This window comes from Octopus bimaculoides, chromosome 4 (assembly GCF_046866305.1).
Source record: "Octopus bimaculoides isolate indiv1 chromosome 4, ASM4686630v1, whole genome shotgun sequence".
Taxonomy (NCBI): domain Eukaryota; kingdom Metazoa; phylum Mollusca; class Cephalopoda; order Octopoda; family Octopodidae; genus Octopus; species Octopus bimaculoides.
Genome location: NC_142931.1, coordinates 86,800,686 through 86,822,938, shown reverse-complemented (window position 1 = coordinate 86,822,938; position 22,253 = coordinate 86,800,686). Strand labels below are relative to the sequence as shown.

Below are 22,253 nucleotides of genomic sequence, written 5' to 3'. Positions count from 1 at the left end.
CAAGCAAGTTTCCAGGCACAGTCACTTCCTCAAGACCAAACTATTAAAAAAGAAATAGCAGAGGCATAGCATTAGTCAGCTAGCATTTGAACATAGAGCATAAAGAGCTGATGTTAGCAACGCAAAGAATTTTATCCGATGATCAAATTGTCAAAACGTATCGCTCTTCTGAGAAGAAGTCGGTGAGAAAGGCGTGGTGGATTTTTCTCCCTTTAAATTTTAAATGTACTTTTCACAGTAGTATGACGTCATTGTTTATTGCGTTCTCTTTTATAAACCAGTTGGAGACAGAATGTAATAAACTTTATAACACCCGTTAATTCTTTTACTTTGAGCTATCTATATAAGTACTGGACCAGTCATCCAGCTAGCTGGGAACCGGAAGTGTCACTGATTTCTAGATTTTGTGGAGATAGGCCTAAATATATACTTACATTAAAATATAAAATAAACTATGAAAATTAAAGAACTAAATCGTATCTAATAGATTCAAATTAATACATTTGTAAAGCAGGGTCTGTCTTATATTTATCCCTTTAAAATTCTTAAATACTTCATAGTCATATATACAGTACAATGTCAGGATGAAAATTAAATGAAAATAATATGATTTTATTTAACAAATACAGATGCAAATTAATCCAATTACGAAGCAAGAGTATGTTTAATTTTCATCAATCCGCTTAAAAAAGTAAAAAAACCAAATTATTTCTAACACGCAGTATGCAAATTAACCCTAAAATAGGTCTGTTTACTTCATATAGGGTACAATATAACACCGGATTTCTAGAAGCCCAATAAGAGATAGGGTATTGTATATATTCTACTGTTTGAAAAAAAAAAGACAATATAAATAAATTAGATAAAAGTGCTGACATACGAAAATGTAATTTTAACTGTCGTTTTACTTTATTTATTTTTTTTAATAACGATTTTTAGTTTTGAAGAAAGAGAACTACAAATGTGGTCAAGAAACAAACTAAATATGAATGATTTCGAATATAAAATTTATATTTGATACTAAAAATTCAACTTCAATAAAATTAAAAATATCTTTTAAATAAAATATTTAGATAAAAATTATTACCCACCCCCCACCCACCCCAAAAAACGAAAATGATGACAACAAGTGCGCCAAAGAAAAGATTAAAAGTAAAAGATCTTTTTTAAAAAATCGTATGTAGATCAGAGTAAATACGTTTGGGGTTTTAAATGTACAGAAATTCCATTTTAGTGGAGGTGTGAGAGGGTAAGTGAAAGAAAAACCCGACGCTGTCCGAAATGCAATGCTTAGGAGAAATATTATATCACCACCACTTTAACATGCAATGCTGCCGCTGTTACTACTACTACTACTACTATTTCTACCATGATTCGTGCTGCTACTACTTCCATCTTCTGTTTTTGTTCATTTGGCAGTGAAACATTCCTCTTTTGCAAATTTATGTTTGCGCTCTCTTTAATTCTCTCTCTCTCTCGCCTCCATCACTATTTCTAACTCCAACCTTCACCGCTAAAATTTAAGGTAGTGAACAAGGGAGGTAACTCCGACAACGGCGCTAACTCATAGGAGGGAAACTCGGGGACAATTAGTTGTGTTGAGCAGAGAGGGAAATATTCATACATACATAATACATAGAGAGAAAGAAAGACAGAGAGAGAGACACATACACAGAGGGAGTGAAAGATATATATACAAACAAAACAAAAAAGTACATATACAGTTAGAAAGCGAGATAGAGGAAAATAATAGCAAACTAGCGTGTTCTGAGTAGTTTTATCAATTACCCAAGCTGAAGGGAAATATGACATTAGATTCCTAAACCAGGTGTAATCAAACCAAATTCAAAAAAAAGCAGGTAAAGTAATATTTTTGTTATTTTCAGAGAATTCCTTTGCAGGATCTGTTACAGGAATAAGTACCCTATATACATCCGTAAACGATCGAAATTTCTGTTGGTGTTTTATCGGGACGCAAAGTGTTGAGACGCTCTTTGACCAAAATTACTTCCAGTCTTACAACAATAACCTCGCAACACCCTTTTCTCCTTTTCACACTATTAACTTCCAGGTTTTCATTTGTCCTGCTTTTTTTTTTCTCGCTTTACTTTAATAAATTTCACTTATAAAAATCAAATTAACCCTTTGGCCATCTCACACATGCAATATATACGTGTGTATTTAATATCGACAACGTTATTTATTTCAGTGTTGTTCCATACAAAGTGATTACTATTTTTCTTATAGGAAAGGCATGAACGCTAAAAAAATTCAATTTTATGCCATTGTTGTAAATCCTTATTATATAAAGAAAAAAAATCTTCGATTAAACATATTTTTGAAAACATCAATAATTAAACAAACAAAAATCACAGGAACAAAAAGCCCATCATCTCTGATTCCTCTTCCTGGGTGTAATATTGAACCCTCGACATGCTTTGGATTGATCAAACTCGCAACATGTACACTATCGATTCCAAATCCTTTATTTTTTAATCATGTTTAATGTTGTAAGTTCCTATCAGCTTCTGTTTTTTCTTATCAATGAATAGCTGTGTCAATCTTTGTTTGATATTTAGCCAAAGTATAGATAGATAGGTATGCTGTTTAGTTTTACTTGTTTCATTAAGGTGACAAACAAGTGATTACTGACTTTTAGATACACGTGAGTATATATTACTGAAGGAACTTAATAGCTCAAGTGATTCGTAAATGAAAAATATTCATCTGAGTACAGTTTTCGGCTTTGGTGCTAAAATTAGCTTGTTTCTTCTTGTCATCGTTACAACTTTATCGGCGGTTTTCATCTTTTTACGATCGTGAAGATGAAAACAGATTCTCCTAAACAAGGCGTACCACTGACACATAGGGTTTCTAATCTATACCTGGAATCTATATTCTCTTTAAATAGCAAAAATAAATAAATAATTGTTTTGATTATTCAGTCGTTGCTGGTGATCTGGTTTGTACTTGCATAACAGTTATTGACATAGATGAAGACTAAAAGTTTAGCTAATTTATGCCCGTATCGATGAACATAGGCGCTTGTGCAAAGGTTGTCAGACCTGCTAATACAGCAGTCAATAGTTCAAAGTAACTTCAAATCCCAAATCAATGACAGGAATTCCGTCATTTGATCTATCATCACTGGTGTCATTTTAATGCCTATTTCATTATAATAGATCTGCAATATTGGAACTCAACATTCTTGAATTCTCGTTGAGCAATGAATTCTTCCATTAAACAAATAGTTTTCAACTGTGACAGTATCTTTCATGCAGTTCTAGGCTATTATGATGAGAAGGAATTTTCATACTTACAGGGTTGATAAAATAATGCTAGTCAATTATACCTTCCCACTAAATTTGAGATGCCATGTATCGGTGTTAGAAATCATGTTGATCAAGACTATATTTTGACGTTCAAAGAAATCCAAGATGCAGGTCATATCAGAAAAGGATAAAGTGTCAGCTGTCATCAATTACTTTTCTTTCCATTATTGAAGATTTATACCCGAACTAGTTTAATTTGGTGATAAATTTTATAACATTGAAGAAATTAATTTTCAGAATTTAAATATGGAGGTTTCAGAATTGTACTTGCTTAGTTAGTAACTTGATCTCAGGTCAAGTGTGTTGAAACTGAAACAGTTATGCTGTAGAAGAATCATGGTAGTCTTTAAAAAAAATCTAAATGGAAATAATGTTATAGGACAAAAAGTCATATTTCATTTAAATTATATATTATTAAAGTAATAAAGTATTTTAAGTAGCACATTACTGGACAGTACAACTTGTATACAATCGCTAAACAATGTATATAATGTTCATAACATTACATGAATGAAGAAAAAATCACTGTCCATGCATAATTTGTCATTGTTTCCTTGATTCTTCACAAATATACTATTACATTTACCATTTGTTAATTTCTTAATCTTATGCTAAAGTGTGTCAAAAAGTCACAGCAGTTCACCAAAACTTTGATACATAGTATCAATCAGTCAAATCCTCATTACTCTCTTGCTACTTGGAAAAAGACCCCCCCTCCTCCACCTTCTCCATAACTTTCAGCTTTATGTACCCAATCTCTACATTTTTTCAAATCTATCCTATTCATCCCTTCAACTGGTTTGTTGGTATCTCCTGTTTCTCTTGTGGTGTCTTGGAGTCAAGTCCATCAAATGTTTCATCAACCTGTTGTCACTCATCTTCTAGATGTATCCAGCTCAACTGCATTTCAACAACTTTTATGAACTTGATAATGTCATTCAGTTTTGTTTATTTTCTAATCTGTTTTGGTTCTGAGGCCATGAGTTAAAAATCATTTTGATAAAGACAATGTTTTGATGCTGGTGGTCTCACAAAGGGATAAAATTGCAGCTGATATCAGTTGTTTGTCCCATTTTTTTTTTAAGATTTGTGCTCTCACTGGCTTAATTTGATGATAAATTTTATAACAGTCAATCATTCCCATCATAGTCCCTCCCCAATTGGCGTGAGTTTCTCTTTGGAGACTTAATTTCCAATATTGCTTGGATGTCAGACTTCAAACTTACTCAAAAAGCTTTGGAGCTCATAGTTACATCTAACTATGAGCTCCAAAGCTTTTTTATTCTTACCAATTATTTATCTGTCCATAAATTAGTTTACATTTTGAGGGCTAATCAGATTCTCACCATTCCTGCAACTCTTTAACAATCTAATTTATGTGGGAAACTCAAAAGCTTGGTCAATGTTAAGCTCCTTTTAGTATCTCTTAGTAGCATTACTCCAGCAATTTTGGGGTCTGGGTTTATGTAAATGCTCCTCACTACTTCTCCCTTGCCTGTACCTCTTTAGTGGGCAACCTCCTTTCCTTTCCAATATGGGCTAGCTCCAAGAGGAATGTGAAGAAAATTATAACTGGAAATTATGTAGTTTCAGAGCAGGGGAAATTGACTAAGAGAATTGGGGACAATTTACAGTCAAAACACATTTTTGATTCTCATCTGATTAGTCTAATTAATATCTAAAGTGTTGCTTGTGCAAAACATCAATGGTTTACTTAGCCTGGATGATCTCAGCATCTACATCACTCTAAGAGTCAGGGCTCACCATTGTGTTGAAATGAGGTGCTGGTATGGCAAGCCCCTTGAGGCCATGTGGTCTTTATGGATTGTCATATCAACTGAAAATGGGTCACTTAGGTTGTCACAAATTAAATCTAATCATTAAACAAACCCTAACCAGGGTAAATATCCTCTCAGTACTGAAGATAGTAGGGATTGTCACACTCCTTGCCTTTGGAATAGAGGCAGAGGTCTCATATGAGATACCACCATTAGTGGCTCTTTGTTCCATTGAATTTCCTTAAAGTTGTGGCAGAGGTGGAGGTTAACTTCATCCAAAGCTCAATAAAATAAAACACTGAAACGCCAGTCTTAGGTAAATTAGGTCATCCAAACTGTGGCATTAGAGATGTTCCAGGGAGTGGACAGGTGACCTTAATATCATTAGTAACTCATTTCACTGGGTGAGTTTCCTAAAGGCAGGGACTCTGAGAGAAATTTGGCAATGTTGAACAAGGCTGCTTTTCAGAGTTCAGAAGTGAGATCCTCTCCAAACTGAAATAGAGTGTGGAGAATTTGGCATGGATTTGTGGAGGGGCTGGTGGACAGTCATGGGTACTTCCTTGACACTCTAAGCCCTGGACTGATGTACCAACTGACTCTTACCTCTTACAGGCCCTGCATCAAGATGCGTGGCTGTTTCCATGCTTCAGCCTTGCAATCACCCATGTTAATGCAATGAATGTTTTGGGTTGTCTCAAACATTTTTGGAAGGGAACACCAGTCTCCTGGCACAATAATTGCCTCTTTATTAGCCTACTTTTTTCCGATCATTTTCTCACTATCCACTTTTAAAAATAGTGTTCATTTTCAATGATGATTCTTATGAAGAATTAAAATATTCAATTGCTTTCCAATATTTTGTTTTATGATCTTTCCACGATTTTCCTAGCTGTGCTCAAATGAGTGAATTGAGTAGTTCTCTTAGTCTGCTTGCTATGTCTTCAAATACATCCACTGTGCTACATCTTTCATCAAACGATGCAAAGATTCAAATAAACTCCTACTCATAAAGGAACCTAAAACTGGGTCATTTATTTACTGTAGACTATTCACAGTCTGCTTATAAGAAATATTTCAAAAACTACAGTGTGAGGAAGATGAAATGGGAATTGAAATCAGTGGCATGTTCTTACATGCCTTTGATTCATGCATGTCGTAGTTCTCATGAGATCTAATTGAAAACCAGAGCTGGCTGTGGAGTTGGTTCATAAAAACTTTGAATTTGAATCCAACTTAATAATTTAGGTCATGACTAACTTTGATTCCTCTATCTAATTAGACTAATCATATATTTTTGTATTGATCCAAAGCACTCAACATAAACGGCTACTTTTTATCACCTTAATTTGTAAAAGTTTGGGTTTAAATGTTATTGTTATGCCATTGTAGCTTTTTTCCATACTAATTAAAGAGGTTACAAGTGATTAAGTATATGACAAGACAGAAAATTAAAAAGGAGGCTGATTTTATCAAAATGATTTTTTGAAAAATAAAAGAAAATCAGCAACCTCTTCCTCTATCAGTTCAAAAATCTTTTAGCAAAGAATATAAAACTAAAATGACCATTTTGAAAGAAATAAAAGAGTATTGTAGTTTGCTTGAAGCATTGTGTATTGTTTGTAAAGAAATAAACTCAAATTAGATATAAAACCCTTCCTTTTTTAAGTTGAAAGCATTGTTTGATTATATACCTGAAGTAAAGGTAACTTGAAAGATTATATTAAAAGAAATAAAAATTGTGAGAATAAGTTAAAAATTATAAGCATTAAAACAAAAACAGAGGTTGAACAATTACATCATTTCTTTTTTTTTATGTAATTTCCTTGTTTTTTTTATGCATTCCTAGTTGTCCACGAAGGTTTGTGGGTGGTTGTTTATTCACTACTTTCTACACTTCTTTGTCTGTAACAAATTGACAGCCTCACATATTGTAAAAGATGGTAAAGTTTATCTTTGAAAAATTATTTACAGCAAAAATTCAAATCCAAAGTTTTCAAATGTTTTGTTCTTAGAAACAGAAATGCTATTATGAAATCCTCTTCCCTAGAAGTCCTTAAGTCTAATTTGACTATTTTCAGTGCAGGAAAGCTTTTCAATATTTGACTTAGGTAGGTGGTGGTATTGCTGTTACAATTTTAGCTACATCACTGGATTAATCTCTGGATAAGCAAGAATGACTTATTCTTTGGTCAGTTTTAGCTAGTGGTCATAATTTTCTTTACTTGAACGCCTAGTGTTTGTTTTCTGTTTAAATGGCATCTCTTTACTTTTAAATGTTCCATTTTGCCCATGTATGCTCCATAGTATTAATATTCAATAATTGAATTAGTTACATATGAAATTTCAAATTTTAATATCTATGAGGGGGTGCTGAAAAGTTCCTGGCATTAAGAGTATCACAAAAGGCTTGGTTGAAGGCCCAACCTTCCAAGTTCTTTTACAGGGTTTAGAAAGATTGCTGCAATAAGTGTGTGAATCTGAGACAGGAATATGTTGAATAAAATCATAATTAACTGATCCTCCTGTATTTTTCTTTTACCCAAAACCAGGAATTTTTCAGCATCCCACCCCCTCGTATTACAGTTTACATTTGGTCAGTCTGTATTATTTTTACTGATTCTAACTCCAACCACAGTGACTCAATAATTGCTTCTCACTGATTCCACAACACCCTTATTAGGAAACTGAATACAGAAAGCAAGAATAAACACGAACAAAAGAGTAAGAATGAACATGAAAAAAAAGTAATGTTCAAAGTTGAAAGGTCCTTTACAGTGTCTATGTGGTTGGAATACCTTTGACCTCAAATCTACTTAATTATTGCTAACCTGAGGTTTAACAGCAACAAACAAAGAGTAAGGCCACAAATGTGGAATCTTATTCTTCTCACAGCAATTGAACTTATTCATTCAAATCTCGTTTTACTGTGTTACTCAGTATTTATTCTACAGCCTAGAACATTACACAGTTCAAAAATATATAGTTAATTTATATCTTGCTACATACATCCTTCAGCAAATATTTTAAATTAACGTTCACAACAGCATCTTTCTTTTTATACACTGCTTCAATGTTCATTTCAAAATTGTAAAATGAATTATTTTTGTATGAAAAATTAAATTATATCTTCTGAATTTTCTTGGACTTTCACTTTCTTCACTGTTACATTCATTCAATTGTGAATTTTATAACATTTAGTACATGTTTCAAATAGATGTTGACTTTCTGTACTTTCTTACATTGGTGACGCATACTAACTTTTGCTAAATTGGTGACTTTCCATTTTTTTTATAGCATAACTATGCTACTGAAAGTATGTTTTGCATCTATATTGACTACATTTCGTTTCGCTTGGACTTCGTGTGTGTACATTTTGCTGTTTTCTATATTATCAATTCTCTGAGTGTGCGTGTTTCTGCGTTCGTTACGTCTATAGTAAACTATAGTAAAGAACATTTTACGCTGTTTTAATAAGCCCACATCTAAGGAAGTAGCCATCCTTATGGTTGGTGATCCCATTGAAAATGATGATATTCTCATTCGTGTTCGAGATAACAAACTTAAACGTGTTTCACAGACTCATTCCTCTTATGATGCTCTCCATTATACTCTTATTCTGTGGAATGGACAAGATGGGTGTTGTTTCAATATTCCATGGATTGAACCTGCAACAGGATAGCCAATTAGAAACAAAAGGGTGTCGTCAAATGACTTCTATTCTTACCAACTGACATTAAGACCAGAACAATCAAATCCTTTCTACTATAGGCACAAGGCCTGAAATTTCAGGGGAGGGGACCAATTGATTACATTGAACCCAGTGTCTCACTGGTACTTAAATTATCGACCCCGAAAGGATGAAAGGCAAAGTTGACCCCAGCGGCATTTGAACTCGGAACGTAAAGACAGGTAAAATACCGCTCAAGTATTTTGCCCAGCATGCTAACAATTCTGCCAGATCACCACCTTCCAGAACAAATCAATTACACATGTCAAATAAACTTTACTTTCATTTACATATTTTCTATGTTATTTCAATAACCAGCTATAGTTATTTCACATACACTTCTCTACAACGACCTGGTTTCATTAGAAAATAGAAATAGTTTCACACTTTCAATTTGAACCAAAATTACAAAGTGTTGCATTACGAGAGTGACAATGTGTGAACAATCAAAGTAATGTTTCTCCGAATTATTTGCCTGTGTATTATAATAAAGAAAGCTGCTTATTATCTATCTACCAAATAAACTATGTTTTTGATTCAACAACTCTTTTTTACAACTAAAATAACCTCGACAACTAGGTTGGGTCGCACAATTTTGAGGTCATTTTCGGATAATATTTTAATTTGCTTCTAATGTATCGCTTTCATCCAATGTTTCACACATGCATAGAATTCTACTCAGACAAACATTTATGAAAATGTACACATAAATATTGTATTAAAATAAGCCACAACCAAAAAAATTGCATTAAAAGACATCCATTTTTCTATATGTCATGAGGAAATACAGCCTCCCTCTCTCTGTCTCTCGCTCATGCAGAAAAAAGATGTATTTATGGGCGAAGGTCAAGAATATGCACTCCCGGTGTTTAGGGTTACACCGAAAACAGGTTGTGTGCGTATTCTTTACTTCCACCTATTTATGTACATGTATATGAAAGATAATGTGTGTGCATGAGAGAAAGAGAGCAAGTGAGTGCCACTTGCACATACATGCAAAAACATTTATACATCACAACACACACCTTCACTCAATCACTCTCTCTCTCTCACAGACACACATGTCCATTTCATATACATGTACATCTTATATTTTCTCCTTGTACTTTATCCTCTCTTTCAATTTCTGCTCTCTTCAAAGCATACAGAGATTAAAACAATTTTATGGAAATTAACAAACAATCATATGATCCCATATATGTCGAGTAGACAACTTTGCTTCTTCAAATGAAAGAATGCCATAAAATAACTTTCTTTGACAAACACACACTCTAAGTAAAACTTCTGTGTGAATTATGTTAATTCTTGCAGTGTGCACGTGCAAATTTACAGCTCAAATCCAATTGAAATGATCTATTGTGTACTTTGTGTTTGTGATGAACATATTTAAGAACCCGGTCTTCGATATAAACTTAAAAGAAGTTTTCCCAGAAATCCTTCCTTAACCTCTTCTTTCTAGCATGTCCAAGGTGACATTTCCGCCCGCCCCGCCCCTCATTTTTTTCCTAAATTTCTTCTGATTCCAATGTTTGCGATACAGAAGATTATGATTTCACCCACAAAACATGTTCTCAATATTTTAATTTTGTCCCTCTCCACACAAAATTCATTTTTTACTTTTTTCAAATTTTTTTTCTTGGTAATCCATGGAGAAAAATACAGAGTACGATTCTCTAAGAATTTTACCCATCACCTCACCACTTTTAAAAAGCTACGCACTTCCAATGTTTCACTTTTAGCTTTTTGGAAAGCAGGGAAGTTTCTTCAGAAATAATGTCATTTATCTGTTGTTTCTAGCATGTCGGGTTTTCTGGTAGTGGTCTGGTACTTCTTAAGTCTACTATTTCAGTAGAATTCTATGCATATGGGAAACATCAGACAAAAGTGAAAGATTGGGAGATTTTAGCTTTTTGAAAGCTGGTAGGTGATGGGTGAGTGAGGTGGGGGAAGGGGCATTGAGAAAAATTAAGCTATAATAAAAATATATTTATATATTTCCCAAATTTGTAATCTCTGTATTTTTCTATGTAGATAGCAAAAAAAAAAAAAAATTGAAAAATGTTATAAATTAAGAAATTGTGGTGGGGATAGGGGGAAATTAAAATTTTGAAAATGTGATTTCTGGCGAAAATCCTATCAGCCCCCCCCCCCCTTTTATACAATGAAATAATATTTAGTTTCTGATCCTTCTTAAGAACAGAAAGCACTTTCATGCAAACCCATGCAAATTGTACCCTCACCCTTCACTATTAAACAAAAAATAACTTCCATTATTCCATTAACTATATATCAGCTGTGCTGATTCTGCCCATAAGAAAGGAGCAAATAATACAATGTGCTTGTAGATCATAACACCCTGGCAACGCCGGGATGTATTGCCAGTATGTGTGTGTGTGTGTATATATATATATTATAGTCTCAGGCCAACCAAAGCCTTGTGAGTAGATTTCATACATGGAAACTGAAAGAAGTCTGTTGTATATATGTGTGTGTCCATGTTTGTACCCCCACCATTCCTTGACAACCGATGTTGCTGTGTTTATGTTCCCTTAAAGTACTGGGCTTACAAAGAAAAGATCCTGTGGTCAATTTGTTTGATCAACGGCAGTGCTCCAGCATGGCTGCAGTCACATGATTGAAACAAGTAAAACAATAAAAAAAACTATGCCATTTTAATCCCGAGCAAGGCTGGGTATCTCTGCTAGTATGTAATACAATACGCCTTTTTTGTAAAATAATTCTATGTACTATATTTCTATGTAATGAAATGCTATTTAATACAAATCTAACCAATATATTTTTATCTTTTTAGTTACACAACAAAGCCCATGTTTGATCTTCCTCAATGGCTCCATCAGAAAACAGTACTGTTGATATCAAAAAGGTTCTGTATCCATTTTTATCTTGATATAACATTGAAATAATTCTATTTAGTAACAGAAGAGTTAAAATAGTTTTGAAGTGATTTTTTAAATTTCAGTTTCTTTCTCTAATAGCATAACTGTGTAGATTGAGAAGTTTACTTACAAACTATATGGTCTCATGTTTAGTTTCACAGCATGGCATCTTGGGCAAGCGTCTACTACTACAACCCCAGGCTGACCAAAGCCTTGTGAGCAAATTTTTGTTGACAGGAATGAAAAGAAATTTGTTGTATGCACACACACACACACACACACAAATAGATAGATAGATATAGACATAAATGTGTGTATATCATCCTCATCATCTTTTAACATCCGTTTTTCTTGCTGGCATGGGTTGGATAGCTTGACTGGGCACTGGCAAGCCAGTAGGCTGCAGCAGGCTCCAATCTGATCTGTTAAGGTTTCTGCAGCTGGATGCCCTTCCTAATGCCAACCACTCCGAGAGTGTAGTGGGTGCTATTTACGTGCCACCAGCAGGGGAGTCAGTCAGGCAGCACTGGCATTGACCACGTTTGGATGGTGCTTTTTATGTAACACCGGGACAGGAGCCAGTTAGTGGGTACTGGCATCAACCATGTTTGGAAGGTGTTTTTTACATGCCTCCAGTACGGGGAACCAGTCAAGCGGCACTGGCATCGGCCCATACTTGCATGGTACTTATTACATGCCACCAACACAGGTGCTAGTTAGATGGCACTGGCATTGGCCACAACTATGATTTCACTTGACTCAACAGGTCCTCTCAAGCACAGTGTGTCACCCGTCAAGCTATATCATTCATTTCTAATATTCTGAAAAACCATATGTTGCCATAGGGAGGAATTTCAACCATGTTTCGTGGTCTGCTACCACAACATCTCCTTTATAAGATCCAGTTAGCTCAAGACATCATCAGGAGGAACCACGTCCGGTTTCGGCCCCTACTCCTCTACCGTTTTGACGTGGCGGCCCCCCCCCCTTTCGGAGGTGTCTTCAGCTCTGGTGTTGGGTGCATGTCTTCTTTCTTCTATTCCCTGGCCTCTTTGATGCAGCATCAACGAATGTCAGCGTCCGACTGATTGTCATGTCAAATTCCCCTTTTTATACCTGCTGCTAGGCTCCAGCAGGCTGCCCCAGCAAGTTGTCACGTGACACTGTCTAAATTTCCCGCTGCTAGGGTCCAGTAGGCAGCCCCAGCAAGTTGTCACGTGACACTGTCTAAATTTCCCGCTGCTAGGGTCCAGTAGGCAGCCCCAGCAAGTTGTCACATGACACTGTCTAAACTTCCCGCTGCTAGGCTCCAGCAAGTAGCCCCAGCAAGTTGTCACATGACACTGTCTAAACTTTAACTGACAATGGAGGGCGCGAAGCCACTTCAGTGTCAGCCTGTCTCACCTAGGCATGTTATGACTTTCAAGCCATATTTGGTCTTCCCGCTTCAGCCATATATAGAAGCTGGCTTTTTCGACGGCCTCTTGTATCCTCCTTATCAGTTTTCTCAGTTCCGAGCTTGAAAATGCAAATCTTCTCTTGAATAGCCCCCACTGCCAGATGGTAGTACTCGACAGTCCATCCCTGTTCTCTGCACTCTTCGATTAGTTTCTCGTATCTCTTCTCCTTTCGTTTCTCTGCATTGTTGATGTTTTCTTCCCATGGTACTGTCAGTTCTAGCAAGATTCCTATTCTCCGTTCTGTGTTCCATATGACTAAGTCTGGTCTTTTTGTTGTTTTTATAAGTGGAAAAATTGCTAGACTTCCCAAATCCGTGGCTAGCTCCCAGTATCCCATCCATCTCTCGTCTATCTCGTATATTTTATTTGGAGGCCTGATCTTATGTCCTTTTCCCTCCTTCTGGAAGTATATTTTCCTGCGTTTTTCCACTTTGGGGTACTCTCCCCTATTGTATCCCTCAATCTTCTCCTTGAGTGCTGCGCTTATGATGCCGAGGGCTTGATTATGGCGCCATGTATACCTTCCTAGTGCTAGTCTGCAGCTTGACAGAACGTGTCTCACCGTTGTTTTCTCTCCGCATCCACAATCATCGGTTGTTTTTATGTTCCATCGGACTAAGTTCGCCGGTGAGGGTAGAACGTTGAAGGTAGACTTGACCAGGAAGGCTGTTCTTGCTTGTTCCCAAGCCCAAATTTCCTTCCATGAGATTCTGCGACTGACCACGTTTTCCTCCCATCTCAGGCACTGCCCCTGTTGACTACATTGCACCAAATGTACATTCCGCCTTTCTTCTTCCTCCTTTCTCACTTCGTGTACCACTGCCTCTTTCATCTCTTTTATACTGCTCTTGCAAAATGGCCTGAAATTGCACGTCCCTAGGCCGGCTCTTGTTTCTTGCGTTGCTCCAACTATATCGGCATGCCTTAGTATTCCGATCGCCCTGTCTACTGCCTCTTCTGCATTCCATTTCCTCCCTGTTCGTACTTTTGGAGGGTTTTCTCGGATGCTCTGATCTTTTGAATACCTTAGCATCATTACTGTCCTCGCCTTTCCTGCTTTATATTCTTCGGTGATCGATGTTATTGGTAGTTGCAGCACGGGTTTTCCATATAGTGCAGTTGTATTCAGTGGTTTCGGCAGACCAAGCCATTTTCTGATAAACACACTGCATCTTTGTTCTATCCTTTCTATTCTACTCAAGGCTATTTCATACATTTGCAATGACCACATTATCCTTGGGTACAGTCCAAATTGCAGTATCCAACATTTGAATTTTCTCGGCAGTGTTGTTCTGTCAATTGCTTTTAACCCTTGTTCTACTAACTCGTATGTCTTTTTCCCTTGCTTCTTATCATTTAATAAGACTCTATACCATCTGCCGAGACTCTTTACTGGTTGTTCTTTCACCGTTGGTATGTCTTCACCTCCTATCCTGAATTTCACTTCTTCTTGCACTCCTTTCACGAAAACCACGCTCCGAGATTTTTTGGCTTTGAATTTCATTCTTGCCCATCCTATTAGTTCATCCAACCGATCTAGCGTTCCCTCTGTTGCTTCTCTACTTTCCGATAGTAGAGTGATGTCGTCCATAAAAGCCCTTAATGGTGTCTTTATAGCAGCTTTCTCACAGTTTGTTGACCTTAGTAACATCTCCATGACTAGCACAAATAAGATGACTGATATCGTGCATCCGGCTGCAATACCTACTTCTAGCCGTTGCCACTCCGTTGTGAACTCTCCTGCTGTAAATCTCATCCTCATGTTGTCGTAGTAGGACATGAGCATTCGTTGAACATCTTTTGGAATCCAAAAGAAGTCCATCGCTGCTCTGATTACCGCATGTGGAACAGATCCATATGCATTGGCAAGATCTAGCCAAACAATGTGCAGGTTTTTCTTCAGTTGTTTTGCACAGGTGATAGCTTCCCAGATGGCAAATGCGTGTTCTATGCACCCAGGGATTCCGGGGATTCCTGCTTTTTGGATTGCTTCATTAACGTACCCGTTATGCTGTACAAATCTTATGATTCGTCTAGCAATGATTCCAAACATGATTTTCCCGTCAGTATTTAATAATGAAATTGGTCTAAATTGTCCTAGTGTTTTTGCATCTTTCTCTTTAGGTAAATAGATACCTTCAGCTATACACCATCGCTCTGCTACGTCTTTCTTCTTCCACATTTCTCTTATCAATGCAAATAACTGTAAACGCAATTTCGGGCAATACTTGTAAACCTTGTAGCTCACACCATCGTTCCCTGGTGAACTTTTTGCTCTTGCTTTTCTTATGAACTCCTCTATTTCTTTCCGTTTGATGTCACTCAAATCGAAAAGTACCCTTGGTTCAGGTGGTTTCTTCAGTCCGTGCATTTCTGGGAGTACTTTATTTCTGTCAGAGTCGCTGTATGTCTCTTTAAGATGTTGTTCGAGCTCTTCTTTTGTGCAATCCAATTTTCCGCTTTTACTTTCAGTAAATAAATGTTTCGCATATTGATAGGGATTGTTCACAAAGCTATGATAGTTCTTTTCTCTCTCCTTTCTTCTGTTCTTCCTTCTTTCTTTCCTCAGTAGTTCTCGATGCCTCTTTTTTATTTCTTCATATAGCTGCTTTAGCCCTTCTCTTTCCTCCTCCTTTGCATCCCTCCATCTGGTTCTGAGTTTTTTCTTCTCTTCTCGAATCTTTGCAATCCGTCTTTCTCTCCTCGATGGTCCGTGTCTTCTTCACGCCTATCACTGTTTGTGACTGTTCTAATTCAACTGTGGAATGTCCCTCGCTATGGTTATTTTCCCGGAGGTTCTGGCCACACGTCTTATGGTTCATCAACCCGCGGAAACTAGAGGAGGTTGGCAACAAGAAGGACATCAGGCCATAGAAAATATGTCTCAATAATCTCCACCCCAACCTATGTAAGCATTGAAAAAGTGGACGTTAAAGCAATTATGATTGCTGTTTCTTTTCAGATATCAACAGAAAAAGGTAATTAAAATTCATTAAAATGACAGATCTGTTGGACTTTCAAAGAGGTCAAATTGTTGGTGCTTGTATGGCTGGCACTAATGTAACAAAAACAGCCAAAATGTTTGGTGTATCAAAAAGTACTGTCTCAAAAGTAATGACAGTCTTTGAGAAAGAGGGAAAAACCTCCTCATCATCATCGTTTAACGTCTGCTTTCCATGCTAGCATGGGTTGGACGATTTGACTGAGGACTGGTGCAACCGGATGGCTACACCAGGCTCCAATCTAATCTAATTTGGCAGAGTTTCTACAGCTGGATGCCCTTCCTAACGCCAACCACTCAGAGAGTGTAGTGGGTGCTTTTACGTGCCACCCGCACAAGAGCCAGTCCAGGGGCTCTGGCAACGATCTCGCTCGAAAACCCTACAAGGCCAGTCAGGCGGTACTGGCAACGGTCACGCTCAGGATGGTACATCTTATGTGCCACCCGCACAAGAGCCAGTCCAGGGGCACTGGCAACGATCTCACTTGGCTTGTCGGGTCTTCTCACGCACAGCACATTTCCAAAGGCCTCGGTCAGTAGTCATCGCCTCGTCGAAACAAAACTCTGGAAGAAAACCAAAACTTTCAGATAGGGACTGTCAGACTCTTGCACGGATTGTTAGAAAGGATCACAAAAGTCCAGCTCCCAAAATTACTGCAGAGCTTGATGACCACCTTGAGGACCCAGTTTCCTCAAAAACTGTTCGCCAAGAGCTGCACAAAGCCAGATTTCACATAAGGGCTGTAATCAGAAAACTACTACTTTCAAAAACAAACATTGCAAAGCATTTAGAATGGAGTAAAATCCTACAGAATTGGTTCCTAGAGCAGTGGAAGAACGTTATTTTTTTGGACAAGTCATCTTTTACCTTATTTTCAACCACTGGCCGAGTATACATGTGGAGACAGCCAAAAGAAGTATTTGGCCCAGACTGCCTTCTTCTAACTGTTAAACAAGGAGGAGGATCTGGTGGTGGTGGTGGTGGTGGTGGGGCTTTATCTTGGAAATCTACCAGCCCAATGGTTTCTCTTCATGGTAGAATTTATAGTCAAGACTATTTAAGCATTTTATCTGATCAAATTCATCCTATGGTTGCAGAACTGTTTCCGGAGGGAAACGAAATCTTTCAGCATGATAGTGCACTAATTCCCACAGCTAAAGTTGTTACTGAATGGCACGAGGAACATTCTAGTGAAGTTGAACATCTTATCTGACCACCACAGTCCCCAGATCTCAATATTATTGAAGATTTACAGTGCATTTTAGAAAAACAAGTAAGGAGTCGGTATCCTCCACCATCATCACTACAAGAGCTGGAGACTGTTTTAGCTGAAGAATGGACAAAAATTCCTTTGGAAACAATTCAAAAGCCTGGGCAAAGTTTAGAGAGCTCTTACCTCTGCTGGCGACAAAGGGACTCTCACTCAGAATAAAAGGCAGACTGTATGACGCATGTGTACAAACAGCCATGCTACATGGCAGTGAAACATGGGCTGTAACTGCTGAGGACATGCGTAAGCTCGCAAGGAATGGAGCCAGTATGCTCCGTTGGATGTGTAATGTCAGTGTGCATATCTGTCAGAGTGTAAGTATATTGAGAGAAAAGCTGAACATAAGAAGCATCAGTTGTAGTGTGCAAGAGAGACGATTGCGCTGGTATGGACATGTGGTGAGAATGGATGAGGATAGCTGCGTGAAAAAGTGCCACACCCTAACAGTTGAGGGAACCCATGGAAGAGGTAGGCCCAGGAAGACCTGGGCTGAGGTGGTGAGGCAAGACCTTCGAACATTGGGCCTCACCGAGGCGATGACTACTGACCGAGACCTTTGGAAATGTGCTGTGCGTGAGAAGACCCGGCAAGCCAAGTGAGATCGTTGCCAGTGCCCCTGGACTGGCTCTTGTGCGGGTGGCACATAAGATGCACCATTTTGAGCGTGACCGTTGCCAGTACTGTCTGACTGGCCTTCGTAGGATTTTCGAGCGAGATTGTTGCCAGTACCGCCTGACTGGCCTTTGTGCTGGTGACACGTAAAAGCACCCACTACACTCTCTGAGTGGTTGGCATTAGGAAGGGCATTCAGCTGTAGAAACTCTGCCAAATTAGATTGGAGCCTGGTGTTGCCATCCGGTTTCACCAGTCCTCAGTCAAATCGTCCAACCCATGCTAGCATGGAAAGCGGACGTTAAACGATGATGATGATGATGATGATGATACACACACACACACGATAGGCTTCTTTCAAAGGCTTTGGTCAGCATGTGGCTATAGCAGAAGACATTGGCCTAAGGTGCCACACAGTAAGACTGAACCCAGAACCATGTGGTTGGGAAGCAAGCTTCTTACCACACAGCCATGCCTGTGCCTATGTCATGTACTTAGGGCAAGTATGTTAGGTTTAGTAATACTCATCTTCAAGATATACCTGTAGGAAATCTTGAACTCAACACTACAGTCTAATAAACACTTTCAGCAATGAATTTCAGTACAAATTTTTCACATGTACAATAATCTACATCTACTTCATGATTCTTTCATCACTATTTCACCAAGTATAGTGAAGTAGATGCTTTGCTGAAGAGGCCATATAGGCCTGAAACAATTCCAGAGTTGTCTTCTGTACTTGCTGAAATAATTAAAATCATATTAGTCATTGAGCTAATGTTGTCTCTTTCTTATCTCATGAGTTTTTCTAATTAGATCTATTGCTGTTCATTGCATTAAATACATTTATGCTAACGTTACTAAAAAAAACAATTGTCATTTTTATAATGCTGCAGTTACTTAGTGGTGAGTTATCACTAACCTCTGTCCATAGCTAAGTAGACTGAGCAATTTTGAAAATTAAGCATCTTGACCATGGGACATAATGCAGTGTCTGTGATGAGATGTAAACATTATATATTTAAGTTGTAGGCTGGACTTGTATGGCTCATTAATATTTATGTTTCTTACATTGCAGGAATCCGAGAAAGCAGATAGAGTTGTACAGTGTGTTACTGAGTCATTGACTGACATTCTAGCAGGCAATATCAAATTGTCTGCATTATCACGATGTTCTAATGTCAAGCTGACCTATGTCCTTTATGGAAGACTGCTGGATTTTATCAAGATCCAGCCTATGAAAACTACTGAGACATTAGTTGTCATCCTCAAGTTTCTGTTTCCAGATCTCGTGCCTTTCTTACCAAACCGGATTGCTGCATTTTCTGCAACAATCCGTCTCTACGTTGAACGGGCTCGCAAACTTGGTAATTTGGAATCTATTTACCAACCAATCGCAAGTCTTTATGCTGCTAAGCTTGAGGCAGAGTGGGAGGATTTTACGAAATGGGGAGTCACAAAATCCATGCTTATAACTGGTCCATTAGTTCCCCGACCTGGCTCTAAAATGACTCTAGCTAATAAACACATAGTAATATTATGTCGCCTACGAAATTCCTATCATCTTTGCTGGTTTAAAGTCGTTCCCAAATGGCTGCATTTCTTTGGAATTCTGAACAGCAAAGTGTTATTAAAACCAATGGATATCAAAAGACAGTGGACACAAATTCTTGAACAAGCAGAGCAACTAGAAGGGGAAGAATTAAGCATTTTTCTTGAAACACCTTATCAGTTACCACTTCCTAGCAAATCTCCAAGATCTTTCAAACTGGAACATATGAACGATTCTATTTCAGCTGATATTTCAGTAACTTCTAATAATGTTGGAAAAGACACTTCCAGTTTAGCTGATCTTCCACAAAGCAGATCTTCTTCATATTGCAAAGAAAGTGCTTGGGCTCAAAATTTGCGTCAAAAAGTTGATGAGCTCCAGTTACTTCTTGACAATAAAAACAAAGAAATGACCTCTTTTCTCAATAAACTGACTGAGAAAGAAAAGAAAATAGAATGCTTAACATTACGACTTTCTAAAATGAAAATCCTGAAAAATCATTGGTTGATGAAATATCGCAAACTTGCTGGAGTCAATCTCTTTGCAGAAGACTCTGAGTTTGATGTGAATTTGCAACACACTGAAAAAGTGAAGGAAAATGCAAAGTGTATACGTAGAACTCTGAACTTAGGGTGTTCAAATGAGAGTTCTAAATTTGTGGACAAGTTCTTAGATGATGGTTTTATTGAACAACTTTTGGAATGTGTCATTGCTCATGGCTTGAACATTGATCTAAGTTCTAATGTTGTTTTGATGTTTCTACAAGAACTAGTTATCCACAGCGAAAAGAAATTGTTGAATAACCTTGACTTTTTGCAGAATGGCTATCTGAATGTTGAACCAAATGTTATGCTGAATTATAACAGCTTGTCATCTTCAACAAACAATGATGACTCTTCAATAACAAGCCCGATAGGGTCATCAACAACTTGTAACTCACCTGTCATTAATAACACTAACTGTCTTAACAGTCCTTCTTTCTCGTCTCATGATGCTTTATATTTAGACGTTGATGAATCTCTCAATGACAAATGGTCTGATCTGTATGAAAAAACTTGTGAGATTTCACAGATAGATCCTAAAATTCTGTCAGAGGCAACTTCTGGGAAAAACTGCCAAGATGGAGACTGGCCACCCAAAGTTTCCGAAACTTCTCCCATTGAAATTCTTGATAATTCTAGTATTTTGCTCAATGCAGAACTTTTCTCTAAAATGGCTCTGACAAAGTCTGATTCTGTTACAGGTGAAATTCTTCCAGATACTTCATACTCAGCCTGGGACACAGAAAAATCAATTGCTGAACTTTCTAAAAATCTTATAGAATCAGATTACCCTGTTTCTGGGTTTTCTTCTACACCTAATGATGTTACAACAGCTTCAGATTCGAAAAGCTTGTTTGAGATGAACACTTCTAAAAATCTTCCAAGAACGTTTGGTCACAAAACTCCCGTTTTCAAAGCAAAAGATTACAATGAAGTTGATGATATCTCAACTATGGGTGAGATCTGGTCTTACAACAAATTCTACAAACATAACAACAATTATCTTGAAGAAAAGAATTATTTTCAGTCTACTGAATTCAATAATAATTACATAGATATAACTGTTGATTCTGATGGAACCAGTGATATTGAGCCAAAACAAAATAGTAACAGGGAACAGAACATTGACAGAAAATTATCTGAGTCAAACAGATTGCGTACAGAAACAGAACATTTACCAGTGAAAATTAATGTGACTACTGATGATGTTTCAGGAGTATGTACAGATGGTTTTCTATCAGAAACATCAATAAACACAATAAAATCTAAACCATACCCTCTAAAATACCCTACAAATTTAAAGAAACGACCGCGTGGAAGACCTAAAAGTTTGAAACGCATGAAAATTCAAAAGACATCATAAAACTCATGTTGTAATTACTCAGAGTTCTATTAGAATAAAAAGTAAGGCTGTGTTTGACAAAAAAAAAATGGTGTGGGGGTTGGGGATATAGAAACATTTCACTCAATGATAAAATTGTTACAGTATAAAACATTAAAAACAGATATTCATCCTTCAATATATAACATACATCACATTGTTTATCATGTGTACAGTTATTTCAACAAACGTTTGTATGTTTATATACATGTGTTGGTGTATGTGTGTGTGCATGCGCACAAGAGTGAGTATGTGTGTAATACATGCACAAATATATATGTGAATGTGTGTGTATTTGGTGCCCCAGCGAGACTACAGGTGAATGACTGAAACTAGTAAATGGATAAATGGAAGTATGTATGTATATGTGTGTATGTGTATATATATGTGAGTGCATGTATATGTATATAATGACCCATTTTTGGTTCTTTCTAAAATCAATTTGCAATATGGCTTGTTAGGTCTGCTTGATTCCATAAAAAGATTTCACCTAGAATTGATGTATCTCCTGTATTTTTTTAACAATTAGAAGACCATTAATTAAAAACGTATGTTTAGTTCTATTAGAGAAAGTCTATAATCAAAGTTTTACATATTACCTTCAGACATCTGCAAGTTTCTTTCATTTTGCTTTGAGCTGGAAAAATCTTATACACTGTTTCAAATTGAAATAAAATCATGAAAATATTTGAACAAA

The 22,253-nt window shown here is 37.1% G+C and overlaps 1 protein-coding gene across 1 annotated transcript; it reads left to right on the top strand.

Moving 5' to 3' along the window:
* Nucleotides 1-1,561: 1,561 nt before the first annotated feature.
* Nucleotides 1,562-22,253, top strand: LOC106875524 (uncharacterized). The gene is made up of 3 exons (XM_014923718.3): nt 1,562-1,859; nt 11,653-11,724; nt 19,160-22,253. The coding sequence occupies exons 2-3, from the start codon at nt 11,686-11,688 to the stop codon at nt 21,536-21,538; spliced, it is 2,418 nt and encodes an 805-aa protein (XP_014779204.1). The 5' UTR covers nt 1,562-1,859; nt 11,653-11,685; the 3' UTR covers nt 21,539-22,253.